Consider the following 20,389-nt stretch of genomic DNA (forward strand, 5'->3'; position numbering starts at 1 on the left):
GCCGCGACCACTCTCAAGAACTTCTGCAAGTGGCAGCACCAGCACAACCACCTCGATGATGACCACGATGAACACTACGATGCTGCCATCCTCTTCACCCGCGAGGTAGGCGCCACCCTGAGCGGCAGCGTGTCCCTTCAGCCGCGTGTCGTGGGGTGGCCGGGCTGCGGCGTGGCTCGCCTGAAGTCCTCCAGCCACGTTGCCCTGCTTTGCCCAGTGGTTGCCTCCCTGCTCGTGGATTTGTCTCTTCCATCGGGTTGCACTGTGTCTCGGGGACCTGCACATGCGCAGCGGCTGGGGATAGAGTGGTTGAGAATCCAGCGAGTGGTCTGTGCATTTGTGTGTGCCCTCAATCCCGTGCAGTCACCCCAACTGCCGGGACACATTCGTGCCAGTGTGGTGTCAGGACTCCTGTCAAAGTGGAGAGGTGGTCATTTGCCCGATCAGGCGACGCTGTTAAGGCCACCTAACTTATTTCTGCTCAAGACATGACATGGTTGCATCTTTTCCAGTGCGATGTTTAACACACAGCCCCTCTCTTTTGGAGAGGTGGCCCAGGCAAATAGGGCTGATAGCACTTCCTAGCCTAAATTAGTTCCCAAATAAACCTGCTAGTGAAAGTGGTGGAGAACACCTTAAAAGTACAGACAACTTCCTTGTTGAGTGCCTTGAGATGCTATTTCCAGCAAGAGTAGCTCCAATGCACTTGAAGCCAGCAGCATTTGTGGTTCAAGTGTAGGACGTAAATGCAAACCGCAGGTAAACAAAGCTGCAGAAGTTGAGTGAGTTGGGCTGGTGGTAAGAGGCTGCAGTCCCTCTCTTGTCCCCCAGCTGAAAAACGGATGTCCTGATCAATTGTGGGTTAGATGTGGCTGGTATTACCCATGCAGAGCTGTGCCTTGCTCCCTGCTTGGTTGTTAATTAATTGCATTGCCAGAGGTCATTAAGGGACATTGCTCTAGTAGACATGTAGCCAAGTTTATGCAATGAACTTCTTCTGTAAGAATATCCCTTCAGTGGTTTGGGTTTAGTGTTTTCTTTTTTTCCCTTCCCCAAAAAAAAATAACTGCATGACTTTCCATTCATTTGAGTTCTCCTGCTTTTCTGCATCATAGGAGCCTGCCAAAAAGGATGCTTTGGATGGTTTGTGGAAGGACTTGCTCCAGAAGGGGGGAAAAAATGTGCCTGGCTTGCTTTTATAGCTGTAAATAGTTGAAACATTAGGTTCTGTGTCAGGCATCACTTGTACAACAGGCGCCTTTTTTAGCAGTTTAAAGGCCATCCTTCCAATTCACAAACTTTAATTTTTTTATCATTATAATCTGGATGAAAGCAGACTGCTTGGGGTGGGTCAGAGTGCTCTTGCTTTTTTGCTGTAAACATCCTTTCTAATGGCTTATTAATTTAGCCTGGGCCAGAATCCATCACTTTTCACTGCAGAGTGTTTTTCTTTGCCAGTATTCCCATTGATTTCCCTGGGATTTATGACAATTCAGAAACTCTTATGGTGGCAGACTGTGAGCCTTTACATCAATTATTAAGTTAATTTGGATTGAGATAGGATGTGCATGTAAAGTGCACTTGCTTTACAGATGCTTATCTGTCATTGTTTGCATGAATGCCCTCCTGCCAGAATGAGAGTCTACTGCTAATCAGTAATCCACTTTCAAAGAGTCCTGATAATTTTTCATGCATAAAGTTACTTCTTCTGGATGTAAGTTGTACCTAAACTAAACAAAATGTCACAGTCCCGTTGTCTCCTCCCCCTCTTAAGATGCAAATACTGCTTGCACTGTTATTTAGGGGTGTAAATGCTTCGTGAGAAAAAACCCCACAGGCTTCCATTTTTCTTGGTTTACATTTTCACAGGTTTAACTATGGAATTAGCTCCTCGATACACTTCGGGATAACTTAGTTTGCTTTAATGATTTGCTGTGTGCACACACACATTGTTTGGCATTGCATTTCAGAATTTGACTCAATAAGAACAAGACTGGAGTAGTTTCTTGCTACATGTGTTCATGATGTTCTTTGCAGGGAGTATGTGTGAGTCCCCACAATTTTTATATGCTTACATTTGAAATGTCAACATGAATCTTATTTGCTCCTCTTGGAATGTAAACATGAAAAGAGTTAAAGGATGAAAAGGGAGTAGAGAGGTTTCCTGGAGAAAACAGCCCCACTTTGAACTAAAAAGAGATTTTTTCCAGTTTAGCTTTTCAATGAGAGTGGCAGCAATTGGCAGGAGAATCCCACTTTTACAACTGTGTTTTGAATGTATGAAGTATGTTGCTTAGCTACTAGACGCCGAGCCATGGCTGCATGTTTTGATGGGCTCTGAATACCGTCATGCTAATTTTTGAACATCCAGATGTCTTTTTCTAAATGACTTGCTTTTTCGGCATGGGGTAAATGTGTGAGGTACATTTTTCCGTCTTTGTTTACTAACTGAGGCCACCTTGAACTTTGTGTGTCTCTGTCAACAGAATAATATTTGCAAATCATTTGTCAGCTGAAGGTGTTTTCCTCAGCTGTATGTAACTGTTTTTGTGTAGATAGAATCTACGTTATCCATACTTGTTGCCATACAAATCTCTAATAGAATAATTATCTTTGTTCTGGAGTGACATTTATTTGGATGTTACTTTTTACACCAAAAGAGGCTGACTGTAAAGACAGTAGCTTTAGTTCCTTATAAAGGAAGAATCCCAACAGAATTCAGCACTATTGCTTCCTCCTCTTCTGTTGTCTTTAAAGATAAACTATTAGTAACCATTGATAGACTAAGAATGAGCTGGCAGGTTTCCCTTATTATAAAATTAGTACTGGCAGTTCAAGTTATGGTCATCATCATCATTCATACTAGGAAGCACTTCCCATGCAAAAATATTTTTTGAAGGAAATTTACTGATTCTGAATTATAACAGCCACTTACTTTTGATCATAACCTATATTTAATTTGATCAGGGCTTTAAAGCAATTGTGCTGCAGAACATAGTAAATAATAAATAAATATGAACATGAGTTCAGTTTTGGTTGATACAGGCAACATGGTTAAGCAGTTTTAAGTCTCTGTATTGCTTTTCAGTGATGGCAAGGGCCATCTACCTATCCATTAGCTGCAGTGGGTCCTACGTTTAGTCTGTAACTGCAGGGAACACTATGTGTCTGGCCATTGTTTCCAACTGTGTAGGAGATTGTGAAAATCTGCCGTGCACAGACAAATTATCTGTCACTAATTATTGCTGAAATTTAGTTGCGATTATTTAAATTCCTCAGATCTGATGAGGAGAATTATATTGTCCCAGTGGTCTCAGTCTCTCATTTTGAGCCTTGATGTATCAAGCCTGACAGAGGTCTGACTTGACAGTACCAAAAGGTGATAATTTTCTAACATGTCTAGTCCTGTGAGAACTCTCATTAAGGCAGCTTGGCCGTAACAGCCATAGAGAGTACATTGGGTCCCTTGCAGTTCACCTACTTGGTAGCTAAGTTCCTGACAGCAGCTGTAAAATTTGGGCCACACGCATTCTCAGAGCATCCTCCATGGAATAGTGGATGAAGGGACATGGTCTATCTGGATTTCAATGTCTCCCACAGCATACTTCTAAAAAACTGGCTGTTCATGGCTTAGATGGGTGGACTCTTTGATGGGCAAAAAACTGGCTGGATGGCCAGGTACAGAGAGTTATGCTTAATGGAGCTAAATCCAATTGGCAACTGGTCACTAGTGGTGTTCCCCAGGGCTCAGTATTGGGGCCAGTCCTATTTAACATCTTTATTGATCGTCTGGACATGGGGATTGAGTGCACCCTCAGTAAATTTGCAAATGACACTAAGTTGAGTGGGTGCGTTGATCTGCCTGAGAGTAGGAAAGCTCTACAGAGAGATCTGGACCAAGCTGATCGGTGGGCTGAGAACAACTGCATGAGGTTCAGTAGGGTGAAGTTCTGGGTCCTACGCTTGGGTCACAATAACCCCATGCAGCGCTACAGGCTGGGGGAGAAGTGGCTCGAGTGTTGTTCGTCAGAAAGGGACTTGGGGGTGCTGGTTGACAGCAGCTCAGTATGAGCTAACAGTGTGCACAGGTGGCCAAGAAGGCCAATGGCATCATGGCCTATGTCAAGAATAGTGTGGCCAGAAGGACTAGGGAAGTAATCATGCCCCTTTACTTGGCATTGACATCTCGACTACTGTGTTCAGTTTTGGGCCGCTCACTTAAAAAAGGGCATTGAGGCACTGGAGTGAGTCCGGGAAAGGGCAACGAGCCTCATAAAGAGTCTGGAAAACATGTTGTATGAGGAGCAGCTGAGGGAATTGGGTTTGTTTAGCCTTGAGAAGAGGCAGCTCAGGGGTGACCTCATTGCTTTCTACAACTACCTGAAAGTGGGTTGTGTAGAGAGGAGGGAGATGGTCTCTTCTGCCATGCCTGCAGACTCAGGGAATGCTCATAAGCTGAGACAGGAGAGATTCAGATTAGATGTTAGGAAAATATTTTTCACTGTTAGTGTGGTCAGGCACTAGAATAGGTTGCCAAGGGAGCTGGTGGAGTCACCATCCCTGAAAGTGTTTGGGAGGTGTCTGAATCTGACACTGGAGGATATAGTTTAGGATTTAAGGGTTACAGCAGTGTCAGGCTAAGGGCTGGACTTGATGATCATAGAGGTCTCCAAAATTGGTGATTCTATGAATATGGTGATGTAAGGATTCAATCATCTGGTGGCCAGGTGAGTCCTCCATGCCAGGCTGCAGTAGGGAAGTGGCTGTTTGGTGGGGAGGAGGAAGAGCTGGAGATTAGCTCACTTTGTTCTCAGTGGCAGTGAAGTCAACAGCGAATTTAGAATTTAGTCTGTTTCAGGTCTCTTTGTTGTGAACAGTTCTCAGAAGCTAGAAGCAGGTTATCTTCAGATTTTTATGGCTGCAACAAAATACTTGCCAGATAATTTGTCATGGTAGTAAAACATATTAGACGTGATTGCAAACTGCAGTTGAACTCACACTGTACTTTTTCTGAGGTCTAGCCTGCTCTGCAATTATCCTCTACAATTCATCCAATCTATTTCATTAGTGACCCTTAGTTAAATTTCAAGTGAACTATTGAGTGCATTTGGATAAAATCCAGCTCTCTTTCTTTCCCCCCAGTTCTGAATCATATGAAGATTAAAATAGATATTTCTCACAGTAGATACAGGCAGCAAAACCAAGAAAAAATACTTTCCTAAGTGCTTGTTAGCATCATCTGTGACAGTACCATCATGCCTGGCTCTAAGAAATAGTTTATGCTGGAGCCAGAGGCCACTGTCCTGCCTTTTCCTGCACTGTAATTATATGGGTCTTGCGTGTGTGATTTAGTTTAACTGTCCATCTGACAGTGCTGTTGAAATTTAACAGCAGGCTTTGTATTATCTCAGCTCTACAGATGATAATTTCATTGCACGGAGCACATGATTTCTCTGGCTCTGGTTCTTCTTTCTTTTCTTTTCTGTATTATCATCTTCCCACAATTATTATCCCATAGAAGTAAAACAAGTCACTGTACCAAAGGTCAATAGAGTATGTTTCACTGTTTATTATTATTACTCTGAAGAAATTATAATGTATTGTGTCTGCCAGTTTCATAGTATTTTCACCAATTTTGTTGCAAATCTAATGCATTTAAATAATGTCCCTGGGGAGACTGATCTAGGAAGGTGGTGCAGAGTTTCCCCACAAAGGAACTTTGCATTAGGCAGGTTAAATCACATATTATTCCTTGTTCACCAGTCACCAGTTTCATAACTGTAACTGCTCCTCCCCATGCAGAGTCCAAATGCATTTTGTCAATATTTTTAAATAATCTGTGGTTTGCATAGCACTGCTGAGTTTTCTTTCTATACTTTGTGGGAAAAAAACCATCATTTTGTTAATGTGTCCATTCATAGCATAAAAGCTTAATCCAATTTAGGTTCTATTTCTAATATTTTGTTGCAGAATGTCTTTGGATGACTAGCTCCTAGGGTCCCTTCATGCCTGTATTTATCATATGAACCCAAAATGCAGATGACCTCAATGTTTAAGCTAAACTGCTGTGATTTTTGTTTTGGTAGATATGGCAGGTATCACCATTCTGGTTTTCATCCCAAAGTAACCAGGCTTCAGCCATCCTCTCAGAATAAGGCCAGGGGAGAAGGGCAAAGCAGTAACCCAGTGAGTCTGACCAGACTCTTGCCTTGCTTCACACCAATGGCCAGGCCCTCTCCCTGGTGCCCTAATTTAGACACCTCCATGACTCACTGGTGTTTCAAGAGGACTTCCTCCAGGGAAGCATCCCACTATTTTGGCTTGTAAAGCCTCTTTTAAGTGCCATAGTATTGGTTGATGGTAAAATAGACCATGCCCCAGTTCTCCCATTAGCCCTGATTTCCTGTATACCTTTTGCTATCTGTCAGCTTCAGTCTTACGCTCCTTTTGTCTTCCAGTTGCCATGCACTCTTTGGGTGATATCTGTTATCCTTTCTGTTTGGGTGAACTGTACTTTGCTCCACATGTGCCATTCCACTTTGCTGTGACATTAAAAAGCATTAATTCACCTGCTTTGCAGAGGGATGCATAGGAGGGTGGATGTGTATATTCCAAATACTGCCTCACCCCACCTTCCCTTTACAGGGCTGCAGTGGGAACACTGTTGCAGAAAGTCAGAAAGTTGTACTTAATTTCTTCCTCTGCTTGAGGGATTTTAGGTCTGTATCGCCCACGTCCCAGGAGAGGTCCTTAACCACTAGGGTGTAAGCTGTTCCGAATGTTAAGGAAACCCCTCTGACCCTAGCTATGTCACTGTTTAGTGAGTAATTCATATGGTGAGAATGAGAGGAATCATGACCTGAAGGTGGTGACTGGAGTGCATAGCTTAGAGCAAAGTGGTCTGGGTTCCTAAAGTACGGAGTGCAGACTGTTTCTGTAATTTACCACAGGACTGTTCAGTGTAAAATGTAGAAACAGCTGAGGAATAGGGACCAAAAATTGGGTCCCGTCACCAGAAGCCACAACTCTTTGTGTGCAGGATCACATGCAGAGACCTTCACTGTAGGCCATAGTCTGGTGTGGACCATACAGCACTCTCCTAAAAAATATGCTTCTAAGTGGTCTCATCCCTGAAAGGAAGTTTGAAGCTGGATCATATTCTTACTGGGCAAAGGCTTTAGCTGATGAGCTAAAGAAACCAGAAGAGCGAGTGAACAAGCACACAGAGATGTGAAAAGTGTTAGCTGTGCTTTATGAGAAGGAGATGGGCAGCTGTGCCTGATAGAAAGCCTAATCCTGTGGGTTTCTTGTACATCTGATTTGAGAGTATCTGTAGGCTTAGCTTCCCTCAGGGACAAAGATAGTGAAACATTAAGCATCTCAAGCCCAATCAAGCTTTAGTATAAGTGCTAAGCTGCTCAGGACCATGAAACTGTGGCACTTTGGGACCCATAAGGTCACAAATCGCAAGCCCTATGATGGGTAGGTACTCAGAAAAACAGAGGATATGTTCTTCTGCCCTTACATTGCACCAAACTGTCCATGTTGGTGTTTAAATCCTGTTTTGGATCCAGTCAGCAGGCTCTGACCTAATAACAGGTTTCACTAAACAGCTTATGCTTGTTTTTAAGCCTACTGAACTAGTTTCAGTTAAAATAAATCCACTGCTCCAGTAGGATGTGGTGACAGTTATCTTCATTCACAACAATGCCATGTATACATGGCAGAGAGCCAGCTGCTCTTGATGTACTTAGGATGCCAAGAAAATTTGGCCTTTAATAAGCTGTCTAATTAACTACTAGTCTTATGATGTACAGTTCAGTTTTCCTAAGTCATTCCTTTGCCAAAGCTTGAGTCTTAACATCTATTTCCTCCTGTATAGCAAATGCATTTCCCAGTCATTTTTCTCTTTTGAAACTACTATAATGCAGATCAAGGGCGAGACTGTATTTCTTCTTTAGAAATATCAAGAAACACTAATTCTTTGAAGCTTCTGCCACTGTTTTGAGGCAATTATATGAATATACAGACCTGCATAAGTGATTAACTTTCTAATAGAAGCCACAGACCAGAATGAAATAATAATTGGAAACTAATTTTAAGTGTCATGTGAATCCCCTCTTTCCTAGTGCTTTAGCTGGAGTATGAAAATTTGAGGTGACCCACACAGTTTTTTTGGATTGCATCATTGCATGGGGGCCTGTTTTTAAGAAAAAAAATGTCAAGGGAAATAAAACCTTTTCCAGTATTTCCAGAAACTTTGCTTTCCAAGACTGCCCAGGAAAACAAAAATAATATAACTATTGATGCTGGCAGCAAATCATCCGTTGCCAGTGCAGCTACAGGAGATTTAAGTCAAGAGAAATTTTGCCATCAAGGTTTTAAATCAGTGGAACTCTAAACAGACATGATTTTCAATAATATCGCTTGAAGTCATGCTGTTGGGAAGGATTATGTAGCTAGTATCAGTGAGTGGATCTGATGGCAAACTTTTCAGAATATGTGTCTCAGATGCCACTTGATAGGCTACAGTTATATTCACAGTATATACTATGTGATGCTATGAATAGAAATATATTAAAGTTCAAATCATGCAGAGGCAAGAGAAGTAAAGAATAAGTGAGAAAATGAGTTGACAACATAACAGACCTGAGCCTTCAGTAATCTGCCTAAATGATTATTGACAATGTCAGCATTAGCTGAAAAAAATCATCTTTGTGCAGTCACTGAGGACTGAAGTCGGCAACAAAAACCAGAAGGCACAATACATGCTCTCTGTTCAAAGCATAGCCGTCGCATGCCCTGCTTTAGCAGCAGATGGGCAACCCATAGACATCCCAGGAACAGCTTCATACACAGAAGCTAATGCCATAAAATATTTCCTGTTCTTGTTTCCAAAATCCTTTACAGGCCACCTCCGGCCACTTCCCAGCTGGGGTTTGGTAGGCGGCTGCAGGGCTCCCCACACCACCTTGCTCAGACTGCTGGAGCGGCAGCACGGAAGTGGTCATGGGGCTGGCTGAAGGAACAGGGCTTCACTGCATCACTGTCCACCACTTTCTGACCACAACACAGTCACTCTCCTCTCTGCTCCTTTATGGGGTCACAGGTCTCACAGCATCTGAGGACAGCTGTTTCCCAGCTGTCTGTGGGGAATTGGAGGAGCTATGTAATTTTACAGAGAAGCAGTTTTCAGAATCACTTATTTCCTGCTGTGGGGTATCCTAGGAGCAACCTTTAACTAATGCAGCCCTAATGTCCAAGGAAGGTGGCGTAATGTAATCCTTTGCACAGCTTTTGAAATGTTGAAGGTGGGATTAACCAGACATGAGTCAGAAGAGCTGCTTATGGTTAACATCCCTGTCATAATTTTCCATGGTCCACACATCCCATCAGAAGTAACTCTAAGGAGGTTTATGAGATTGCTTGCTTAGAAAGTTTATATCCTTTTACTTGTGTTGTCAAATCCAGTGAATCACTGCTAGATCTGGCTGTGTCTGCTGGGATAAATTCCCAGCCATATCACTGCCATGGATGTGTCTTGTATGCAAATGGAAATAAATCATGCATTGGCATAAGACATCTTTGTGCTGATACAACTGTGCCCACATTGGGAGCAGTACTGGTGTAAGTATATATGTAATAATGACACCCAAATACAAGAAGAGACCAAATAACATAGAATCTACATGGAGAGACAAAGCCTGAATTAATGCATTTTATACTATTGTGGGAACTGTCAGCCTGAGAGTAACCTCGACCTCTTCCACTAGGCTTCTTTCTGTCTCAGTTATGTGCTTCTTGGTACTTGTATAAAAATTTCAGCTCAACTGCTTGTGTGGTTTCAGGTCAAATTGCTCTAAAGGTGTCTTACTTCCTATAAAGCTCACACTCAGTTATTTGGGCAGATTATATCACCATGAAAAGATATTTTTATTTGTACTATGCACATGCATTTTTTCTGAGTTTTGTTACACATGCTGCTGTAGGTAAACCACTTACAGTTACATTTACATAGAGTGAATGTACCCTTAGACCGAAAGGGTCAGATCCAGAAGTGATACATGAAAGGCAAATGGATATGAACCCAAGCAAAAGTAATAGGAGTTTAAGGATAGTGTCTTCTTTGTTGAATATACCCCAAATATTTGGCATTATAATAACATGACCTCACTTGTGACCTCTTCCACTATTGGTCAAGAGATGCTGAAAATGATACAAAGTTTATTTGCGTAAATACAAGTGGAAAACTTTTGCATTTCTTTTAAAGTAGTTTAAAATGGACATCCCAGACTTTCCCATAACCCATGCAGAGCCACAGGCAAAGTCTGGGGAGTTAATTGGACCCCAAGGTGGGGAGTCGGGGGGGGTAGGGAAGAAATTGACTGCATAGTATATTCATTACTCAGAATGGAAGTTTTTCTTAAATCATAGATTATACCTGTGAAAATTTGGAAATGGAAACACTTCTGAACTATATTCCCTCTCTTCTTGTGAGGCTTTTTTGTTCATTGGTACTACAGCATTTACAGTTCGATAGGCACCAAGAGAGCACTTACCAAGAAGAGTTCCCAGACACCTGGAAGTGTGAAATTCTTCCTCTGTGTAATTTTGAAAAATGTCTTTGTTTCATCTTGGGGGGGAAAAAGCAACTTTTTTTTTCTTAGTAAAGAGATGCTCTGTCATGGTATCTGTGAATTTGGTGTGTGTTTTTCTTTGACTTCAGTGGGATTTGAATCCAATGTGTTTTCAAGGTTGCCTAACTTGTCATAATCAGTGAACACTGTTGACCTGAAGCCTCATACAAGGTGTGTGTTATTCAGATGGATTAATTATGAAAGGCTTAATAAAAGAAAGTGCTTATAAAAAGGTATATGATGGGAAGAAGAGAGTCTTAAAAATTAAGGTGAAAAAAGGTACTCCTTGATCACTTTGATAATAATATTAGATAATACTGCTTGAAAATGTCAGTTTCATTCAACCACAATGAAATGTTGAAGTGTTCCAAATAGCATGGTATCTACTTTTCCTTCTCATCCAAAAACCAATATATATGTATGTTCAGACTAGAATTCTTCCCCCTGCTTCAACAGAAGCACAGAAAAGTTACTGCTGGTGATTAAAACATGATTTCTGACCAAAGTTGCCTTCATCATTATCATTATCCTGAAACAAAATTAAAAACCTAATGCTACCTGCATGGGTTTTAGAGACACCCTCTATCTACCAGTAGGAGTGTGCTGGTTTGGGCTGAAGTAGAGTTAGCTTTCTTTACAGTGGCTAGTATGGGGCTGTGTTTAGGATTTGTGCAGAACACAAGGTTGATAATGTAGAGATGTTTTTGTTGTTGTTGAGCCGAGCTTACACAGAACCAAGGCCTTTTCTGCTTTCTGTACTGCCACACTGGCAACGAAGTCGGGGGTGCATGGGAGACTGGGAGCAGACACACCCGGGACAGGTGACCCAAACTGGCCAAAGGGATACTCCATCCCATATGACATCATGCTCAGTATATAAAGTGGGAGAAAGAAGGAAGAAGGGGGGACATTTGGAGTGATGGAGTTTGTCTTCCCAAGTAACATTTACGTGTGATGGGCCCTGCTTTCCTGGAGGTGGCCGAACACCACCTGTCCATGGGGAGCAGCGAAACAATTCCTTGTTTTGCTTTGCTTCTGCGTGAAGCTTTTGCATTCTCTGGTAAACTGCCTTTATCTCAACCCATGGGGTTTTCTAGCTTTTGTCCTTCTGATTGTCTCCCCGATCCTGTTGGTGGAGGAGTGTGCAAGTGGCTGCTTGGTGTTCAGTGGCTGGCTGGGGTTAAACTGCAAGGAGGCATGGTTGAGTTGTTGCACTAGTAGGACTGGGACTCAGGGGATTTTGTGCTCTGTCACGTCACTGACTCTGTAAGCAACCTCTGAGAATTACTTAAATACTCGGTATATTGGGTAATACACTATTAATCATTGTACTACTTGACAGATATGAAATGAAGTTTCACATATAACAATCTCATTTCTTTTAAGTGCAAATATAAGACTTGCCTTTGGAATAGAAAGGTGGTCTATCAGGAATCTGAAGCCTGCTTTCTGTACTTTGGCTCACTTCTGTAAATAAAGAGGTATTTTGAGTACCTACCTCAATGCAAACTTGAGCCTCTGTATCCATCACAGAAATACAAATTTAATTAACAATCATTAGTTACAGAACATACCCAAATTCTTTAAAAGACAATTAAAATCATCCCACTGAATTTAATAGGAGTGAAATTGGCTAGTTGTGCTTTTAAACTGCGTTGGCGTCTTTAGATGGAAGCTTATATTGATGTTTTTATCCAGGTTCTGCTATTTGCAAAAGGATAGTGGCTTTAACTGGTTGTTACCTATGGGTGTAAAAATTTATTTTAATGATTTTTTTTCCTTCCTGGGCAGGATTTATGTGGGCATCATTCATGTGATACTCTGGGAATGGCCGACGTTGGGACCATATGCTCTCCTGAGCGCAGCTGTGCGGTGATTGAAGACGACGGCCTCCATGCAGCTTTTACAGTGGCTCACGAAATTGGTATGCAGTGCCTTTTCTGTTCGCTTGCCAAATCAAACACTAGTAACAGCTGCATTAGTAACCAAAATACTTCGCAATTAATTCCAGATTTCCCCTGGTCCAGATACTTACTTGGGGATTAAGGCTGTATACATATGCACTTCAGGGTTAACTAATAAGGGATCAGAAGGCAAGTGAAGGCGCACAGTAGGTGTTTCCTTTCTGACAGTGTCATTTCTAAGCAGTAGTTGAAGTGAAAATTCAAAGGCTGCTGCTACTGTCCAAAGATATCAATACATGTCCCTCCTGAGAAAGCATTTGGCCCATCTATTGCAATTTGCATGCATTTAATGCATACACAGTGGAAAATAACTCACAGATTTTAACTATTTGCATGCTCTACTGTTATAAAGCTGGTTTCTTGGGACAACGTATTACCTGCAGAGAAAGGCTTTTGTGGAAAAAAAACACTAAACTGATTTATTTTTAAGTGTATGGAAATTCCACCTTCTGGTGGAATGTGAACTAATATGAATCCTGTAATAAGTGAAATAGTATTTAGGTGATAAAGGTTTGGTCAAAAAAACTTTTTAACCTTTTTTCAGTTTCCACCTCAGTGAAGAGCAATTAAATTAGGAACCTGACATGTACCCTTCAGAAGGATTTAAGATAGAATTAGTGACAGAAGAAAGTTCATGATCTGGCATATAACATCTGTCATGATGTATTCCTTCAGAGAGACTGCTGCCACCTTGATTATGTTTAATTTACTGATGTTTCGTAAACTGTGTTCACCAGAAATACATTTGGTATAAGAGCTATTCACTTTGGTGAGTGAACAGCAGTTTAAAAGTGGAGAACGTTCTTTTTGTTCTTTTTTTCTTTTTAAACATTCTTGGAAGGAAATAATAAGGAAAGGGGAACTTTCAGAGAGAGCCAATTGCTGAATTGCCTTGTACCTCATGCCAAACCAAAGTAAAGTTTGCTTTGGGAGTATCATTGCTGTAGTTCAGTTTTCAAGTAGCTAGCAGGTAGAGCCCAAGAGTTGTGTGCCTTACATATACATCTGGCTCAGCAAACGGAGGTCACTAAGCATAAAAATGCAGCTGGCATATCAGTTGCCTGACTCTTCAGTGATGAGTGAGCCTAACCAACCCTACAGCCCTTATGGTGCTACAAAGAAGTTAAATTGGCAGTGGCTGGAGAGGGATCATGCGTTGCATGGAAACATAAAATGTTGTGGTAGAACAAGTCCCCAAAATAGAAATTTTATTTAACAATAATGTAATTATAAAAGAAAAAGCCCTCTGAAAATCACTACTTCAGAGAATTTGGAGATAGCAACAGCAATACATCAAGTACAGCTTCACATCAGATGTGTTTAGTGACATCACACATGGCTGCTGTGAAGGTAATGAATGACATGGTCTAGAACTGGGAAAAGTAGAGAGATTACAAACTTAGCCTGTCAGTCAAAGGCCAGTCTGCTCGAGGGACTGCTTGTATCTTCTTGCACCCAGAAGTGATGCTTGCTGCTGAGGGTTAGTGGCAAGGTTGGATGAAGAACCTTCTTGTGATGCCAGTGTTGATATATCTGGTGTGTGAGTAGTTGAGTAATGTGTCTTGACTACCATTTTATCAGCAATAAGTACATGATTGGGTAGATTAAAAATGAAAGAACATAGATCAATAAAGACAGGAATGAGCAGTAAACATACATATTGTTACCTCAAGTTCCACACAAAGAAAATACAGACAAAAGTGAATTATTTTTAGTGATCTAGAAGCAAATTTTTGAGAAAGAGCCATTTTCATACCTAGGTGTTTACAGGAATCCATAAAAGCTATAATTTTCGATGTAAAAAGGCATGAATTGAAATAAATAAATAAGTGCCATAGTGGATAAAAAATTCTAGTTTGAGAGCGTTTAAAATAACATCCTTTTTTTTTTTTCTTCTCACCATAAGTTTTTAGGACAGGAGGGGTGTCAAGTCACAGAATGATCTTTGTGTGTGTGGCCTGAAGTGAAAGAAGTTGAGAGGAAAACAGCTAAAATTGCTTGAGTGCTTAAATTAAATTAAAGGTCAAAAAAGGATGAAAAATAAAAAGTGTGGCATGGATACCCTTTAGTTAAGCACTTTGGGGAAAACCTTGCTTTATTTTATTTGGAGACCAAATTTCTTCCTACAATCCAGAAATCTTAAAGTTCCCCTTGTCCTGTGGGCAGGGTGTTGCTTTAATTTTACAGTGGCTTAGTTACTCACTAGAATTCACCGGGCAACGTAAATGAGGGGATGCTAAGGGCTCTAAGCCTAAGATGTCAGTAGGAAGAGCAGGGTGAGCTGCTAAGTAAATCAAAGTCATTCTACAGTTTTTTAAATAACTCTGCTGTGTGTGCATGGGGAGCAGATGCAGCATCATTAACATGGGCTTGATCTGCAGAATGGCTGTGTGTCCTCACTTTGACTTCCAAGGGGATCTGAAGGATCCAAGAGCACTTTTCAGGATTGGATTCTTTCTCTGGAAGGCAACCAAAGTAAATTGAACTGCAGCTCAACCAAACAGGATGATGCACAGCCCAGGGGCTCATGTTGGATTCATGCACAGGAAGCCAAAAATCAGCCTCCTACAGAATAAAGCCTGCTGCTTCTGTTGCCAGGGTTTCTACCACCTTATGTGTAAGATGTTTATTTTATTTCTTTCAGATGAAATAGATGGATTTTTGCCAGTGGGTTTTGGTGGGGGGAGAGTATGAAATTTCCAAAGAACTGTAAAGGAGGACACAGAAAGAAATAGATGCAACCAAATTCTTATTACACCTGATTAGCTGACAATAAGAGGTGTCATCTGACTGTGTCAATCTATATATTGATGATTAGGTAGGACCTGAATCTTGTCCTACTTGTATGTAGGAAAACCAGTAATAGCTTGTCTCCAATGTCAAATGCTAAAAATGAGGATAATGCAACAAATACAGAGGAGAAAACCTTCTAACTTAGAATGTGATAATCCAGTTTCTCCTCTGAATAAAAGAAAACAGTGTTAATACCATAAATGCTATTTTTAAATCGTAGTCTGTCAAGTCATCCAGCCACTAATAGTAAATCCATAAGTGGTTATTTTCTAGCAGGGGACACGCTGCTATCAGTTTGGACAGCAGTAACTTTGTTTTCACAAAAATAGTCTTCTGGATTCTTGCCTAAAATCATTGGCTCATCACCACGTTGTTGCATAGAGATGCCTGTTTTCCTTTTAGCAACTCCTTCACCTATCTCTCCATAGCTTTGCAGGGCTATCTGAGCTAGCTTAGGCATAGTATGTAGGTGTTCCCTCAGTCTTTGTTATCATCAGCCTGTTGTCTGTAAAGACATGATGTTTCCTTACTTTATGCACTTCCCTGCTTAATAAGGGCATACAGAGAAAAGCAATAAAGAACCTATGATTGCTCATCATCTCAACATTTATTAATGTTTCTCATAGGTCAGCACTAGCATATTGATTCTCCATATATCCCTTCTAATAACCATCAAGAAACAAAAATAACTACATTCTCACTCTAATACTCTGGACTTTTAGATTGGAGATTTGTTGCATTCACAGTGTTGAATTATAAGACAACTCATGCATCCTATGACAATAAGCATGATCCAACATCACCAAGAGGCACAATCAGTCACTGTGAAGTTACATTTAACATATCTTGTGATGGGGTATATCCAATGCACAACAATTCCATGTTTAGTAGCCCGGTCTTGCATTTCGAGATGCAGTCATGGTCAGAAGTTTCTGCTGACTTTGACTCCTCTTATGCTGGAGTCCCATGTGCATCAGTACAGATAGCCCACTGTCCTAAACAGTTTGTCATCTACAAAAGCAAAATGAGAAGGCTTCAAGAGGAAGTAAGTGGAGCTACTACTTGTTTTATCAATAAATCACGAAGGAAGTCTCAAAGAAAACTAAGGATTAAACTTGTCTCTTGAGTTTTGATCTAGTCCTTAAATACAAAAGCATCTTTTCGGCAGTCTTCAAGCAGGCAAAGCTCCAGTTCAGTTCAGTGAGAGTTACATGGGTCCAGTATTTTAAGTTATATGTATTTTTATTCTTTCCATCAATCTTGAAAATCTTGGGATTTTTTTAAAGCAGTGATACAGAGAAAGTGTTGCCTTTTTCCTTAGTGATAATTTTCAGTTGACCTTTTGCAAAGTTCCTATTCCTCTGTTATGCAAACATGCTGGCAGGCTGTTACTCCCTCTCTCCTCCTGAGTAATATGGTTTACTCATGTTCATTCCAAGCATTTTATTTTTAGGACATAGCTTTAATATTGCTACATAGAACTAACTAAACCTCTGTTCATTAGTTTTCTTTTATCTTTTACATGTGACTTTAGAGAAAGGAAGACCTAAGCATGGAATAAAAGCAGCCTTCAAATATGCTAAAAAAATCATTGCAAAAATTTATATAATAAATCATTCTCTTTGTCCACCTGGGGTAGCACAAGGAGTAATGACCTTCAATTGCAGCAATGGAGTTTTACTGTAATCATTAGACAAAAATCATCTAACCTGGACAGTCAAGGGCAGGAATGAATTGCTTGGGGAGGCTGTTAAATCTCTGTTACTGGAGGTTCACAGGAGCTGGCTGGATGAAATGGCTGTGGCTTAGGGGACACCAATCCTACCCTAGGGCAGACAAATGCACAAGATTGTGGACGTGACTTTGGTTTGCACCTGAGCCAATGAAGCTACAGCAGTGCCGAGAACATTGTTTAGAACTCCACCATGCTAAACTCTAGTAGATAAACAAAGAAACAATGGTTTGCTCAGCTGTCTCAAGTTTTGGGTGGATGAAGGGCCTGATGGAGACAGTTATCATTAATGGGAATGGTAACACTTGCTCATTCTCTGTAACTGCATTCATCCAAATAGGAGAGGCACCAGAGCATAGAACTGGATAACCATCACAAATGCAAGTTTAGACTAACTGGGTCATTTGCTTGTTGTTTTTCTCCAAGCTCAAGTAAAAGTGGCTTATCTGTTAGCCTGCTGGGACAGAACAAGAATGCAATGGCAGTAAATACTTCAATGCACTCAGTTGGCCACAGGAGGATCCACAGAATTTCAGATTTCGGTTTGGGGATGAAGAAGAAATTTTGCAACGAATACTTAAGGAATAAAGATGTAGTCAGTTCACTACACAAGATGCCTTTTCAATGTCTCCAGTGAGGCTCATTTTCTGTGTTTATGTGAAGTTATCACAGTTTCCTCCATAGCTGTACTGTGTAATGACTGAAATGAAGAAACAGTACCAAAATCACAGAATCATAGAAAGGTTTGGGATGAAGAAGAAATTTTGCAACGAATACTTAAGGAATAAAGATGTAGTCAGTTCACTACACAAGATGCCTTTTCAATGTCTCCAGTGAGGCTCATTTTCTGTGTTTATGTGAAGTTATCACAGTTTCCTCCATAGCTGTACTGTGTAATGACTGAAATGAAGAAACAGTACCAAAATCACAGAATCATAGAAAGGTTTGGGTTGGGTTGGGCTTTAAAGATCACCTGGTTTCAGCCCTTCCATGGGCAGGGATACCTCCCACTAGACCAGGTTGCTCAGGGCTCCATCCAAGTTGTCCATGAACACTTCCAGGGACGGGGCAGCCACAGGTACTCTGGGCAACCTGTGCCAGTGCCTCACCATCCTCACAGTCAAGAATTTCTTCCATATATAAAATAACGTGTTTAATACCAAATCTTTTTCAGCATGACCTCATTCTGTGGCATCTGCCACCACTGAGGACAAAAGTGTCACAGGCACCATCGACAAAATGTAGTGCTTTATTAGAAAGCATAATTTCCTGTAAAGATAAAATTTTAAAAGTGAGAGATCACTTCTGGTGTCTCTACTTGTATGATTACTGAAATACATCAGAATAATATTTTGCTGAATTTTGAGTGCTCAAAGCTATTTATTTAGAGCCTGAACCTATGTTTGAGTTGCAGGCCTCTGTGGAAAGGCAACCATGTCTGACCTATGTAACCTTTATAGCAAACTATGATTCTGGCCCTTCTTCAGAAAAAGGATGAAACCAAGAACAATGTATGTGATACTTAATGATAGTCTTGCTTTTAATGTCTGTAGATGAGTCAAAAAATCCTCCCATTCCATGTTTTACCACATGTGCTCATTTTGTGTACACTCAGAAGTAACTAGTAATCTTCTAGTAAGTAAGCAGTAATCTTCTCTTTTCCACTGCTAAACATGTAGCCCTTTGATTTCAAGGCTGTCAAGATAAAGCAGATAAAGATAAGCTTCAGACTTGACAGGTACAAATCTTTTGTAGCCTTTCATTTCAAGGGGGATACATTGCCAAGGGCACAGAATCTCATAGCCACATGACAAAATGGTAGAGGTTGTCTGACTCTTATATTGTGTTTCCTTCATGACAGATGAAGTTTAGGCAAACATCCAGATAATCATAATGAGGCAGATTTGTTTTCTTAAAACAACAAAAAAGAGAGCGAGTACAGTCATCCATGTCTTTTCTGATGACGTACATCAGGAAAATTGCTTGATTCCTTCTCTTTGAACCTATTTTAAAGTTCTGTCTTAACTCTGCTTGCAAAAGTTCTTGAATTAAGCCCTCATGAACGTATCCGCTTTGATAAAGAGAAAAGATGGGCAGTCAGAGCTAAGCCTTCACAAGATGTACAGGTGGAGCAGAAAATCAAGCTGATTTCTTAAAAAATACAAACATCACCTGTACAAAAGGTTGCTGGTTAAAATTTTGAATAAAAATTCTTGGCTTGCCCAACAATATTTTTATTAGCTTGTAATGTTACATAAAATACATAATTGTCTCACCTGCAGCAGACATGGTGCTTAAACCAAACCTTATATAGTGAAGCTGAGCCAGTCTGTATGGGCAGATAGAAGGGGGAAATTGATTAACTGTAGAAAAATATAATCCTCAGATTCTGAATATGCTTGAGCTTTTTTTAAACTAGCATATACTTTTAAGTCTGAATAGACTGGGGATCTCTGCCTTCTTACTGTCTGTGAAGTGATTCACACAGCAGTGAGGAGATGGAGGACTAGGTTCTCAACCAGAGGCTTCAGGAAGTGACTCAGAGCATTAATATTGCTTGAGTTTTCAGAGGTTTTCTGGAGTTGTGCTGATCTCTGTGTACATGTAACCTCATGAAGAATTAGATTAAACAAATGCTATGCTTTGAAAAGCTGCTGTAGATCCTGAAATATCGTAACTTAAAGCCAAATATATAGAGTGAAATATCAGTATCTCTGCAACCATAAAGAAGTTGAGAATAAAACATGTTTTGCCTAATATTCAAAACAGTCGTTATAAAAAAAATACTTTAAGGACATGGTTTAGTGGTGGACTTGGCAGCACTAGATACACAGTTGTACTCAATGGTCTTAAGGGCCTTTTCCAACTTAAGTGACTCTATGACTCTATGGTCCTAAAGAAGTTCAGTGTTTAGCCTGGACCCTCAGTCCTCCGGACTGCAAGGGAAAGTAGGGATCGCTTTCCTCCTTGGCAGGTAGACACTACAATGTGATCATGTAGTCTGTGGGGAAGGTACTTCTGGTACAGAGAGGAAGGCAGAATTACCCAATAAACAGGCAGCAAGCAATGCAACTTTTACATTCTTACACTATCTACACTCCCAGAGTTCATGAATTTACCATAAGCTGCCATGAATTATGCTAAAATCCTCATATTTACTGCTATGAGCAGCTATTATCCTCACTAATGTCTCTGGTGACTAATTCAGAAGCTCAGATACTGACAATCAGAATTATGTATTTTGGAAATTATTCGCTACTTAC

General features: G+C 40.6%; 1 protein-coding gene across 1 annotated transcript in view; it reads left to right on the forward strand.

Moving 5' to 3' along the window:
* Window positions 1-6: 6 nt before the first annotated feature.
* Window positions 7-20,389, forward strand: part of ADAMTS5 (ADAM metallopeptidase with thrombospondin type 1 motif, 5) — a gene marked incomplete at its 5' end in the record, with an annotated part of 37,731 nt that continues 17,348 nt past the window's right edge. The window contains 2 exons of the mRNA XM_009073512.1: window positions 7-105; window positions 12,429-12,561. Coding sequence (XP_009071760.1) covers window positions 7-105; window positions 12,429-12,561 — 232 coding nt within the window. The remainder of the gene's footprint in view (window positions 106-12,428; window positions 12,562-20,389) is intronic.

The sequence above is a fragment of the Acanthisitta chloris genome, unplaced genomic scaffold (assembly GCF_000695815.1).
Source record: "Acanthisitta chloris isolate BGI_N310 unplaced genomic scaffold, ASM69581v1 scaffold13624, whole genome shotgun sequence".
Lineage (NCBI taxonomy): Eukaryota > Metazoa > Chordata > Aves > Passeriformes > Acanthisittidae > Acanthisitta > Acanthisitta chloris.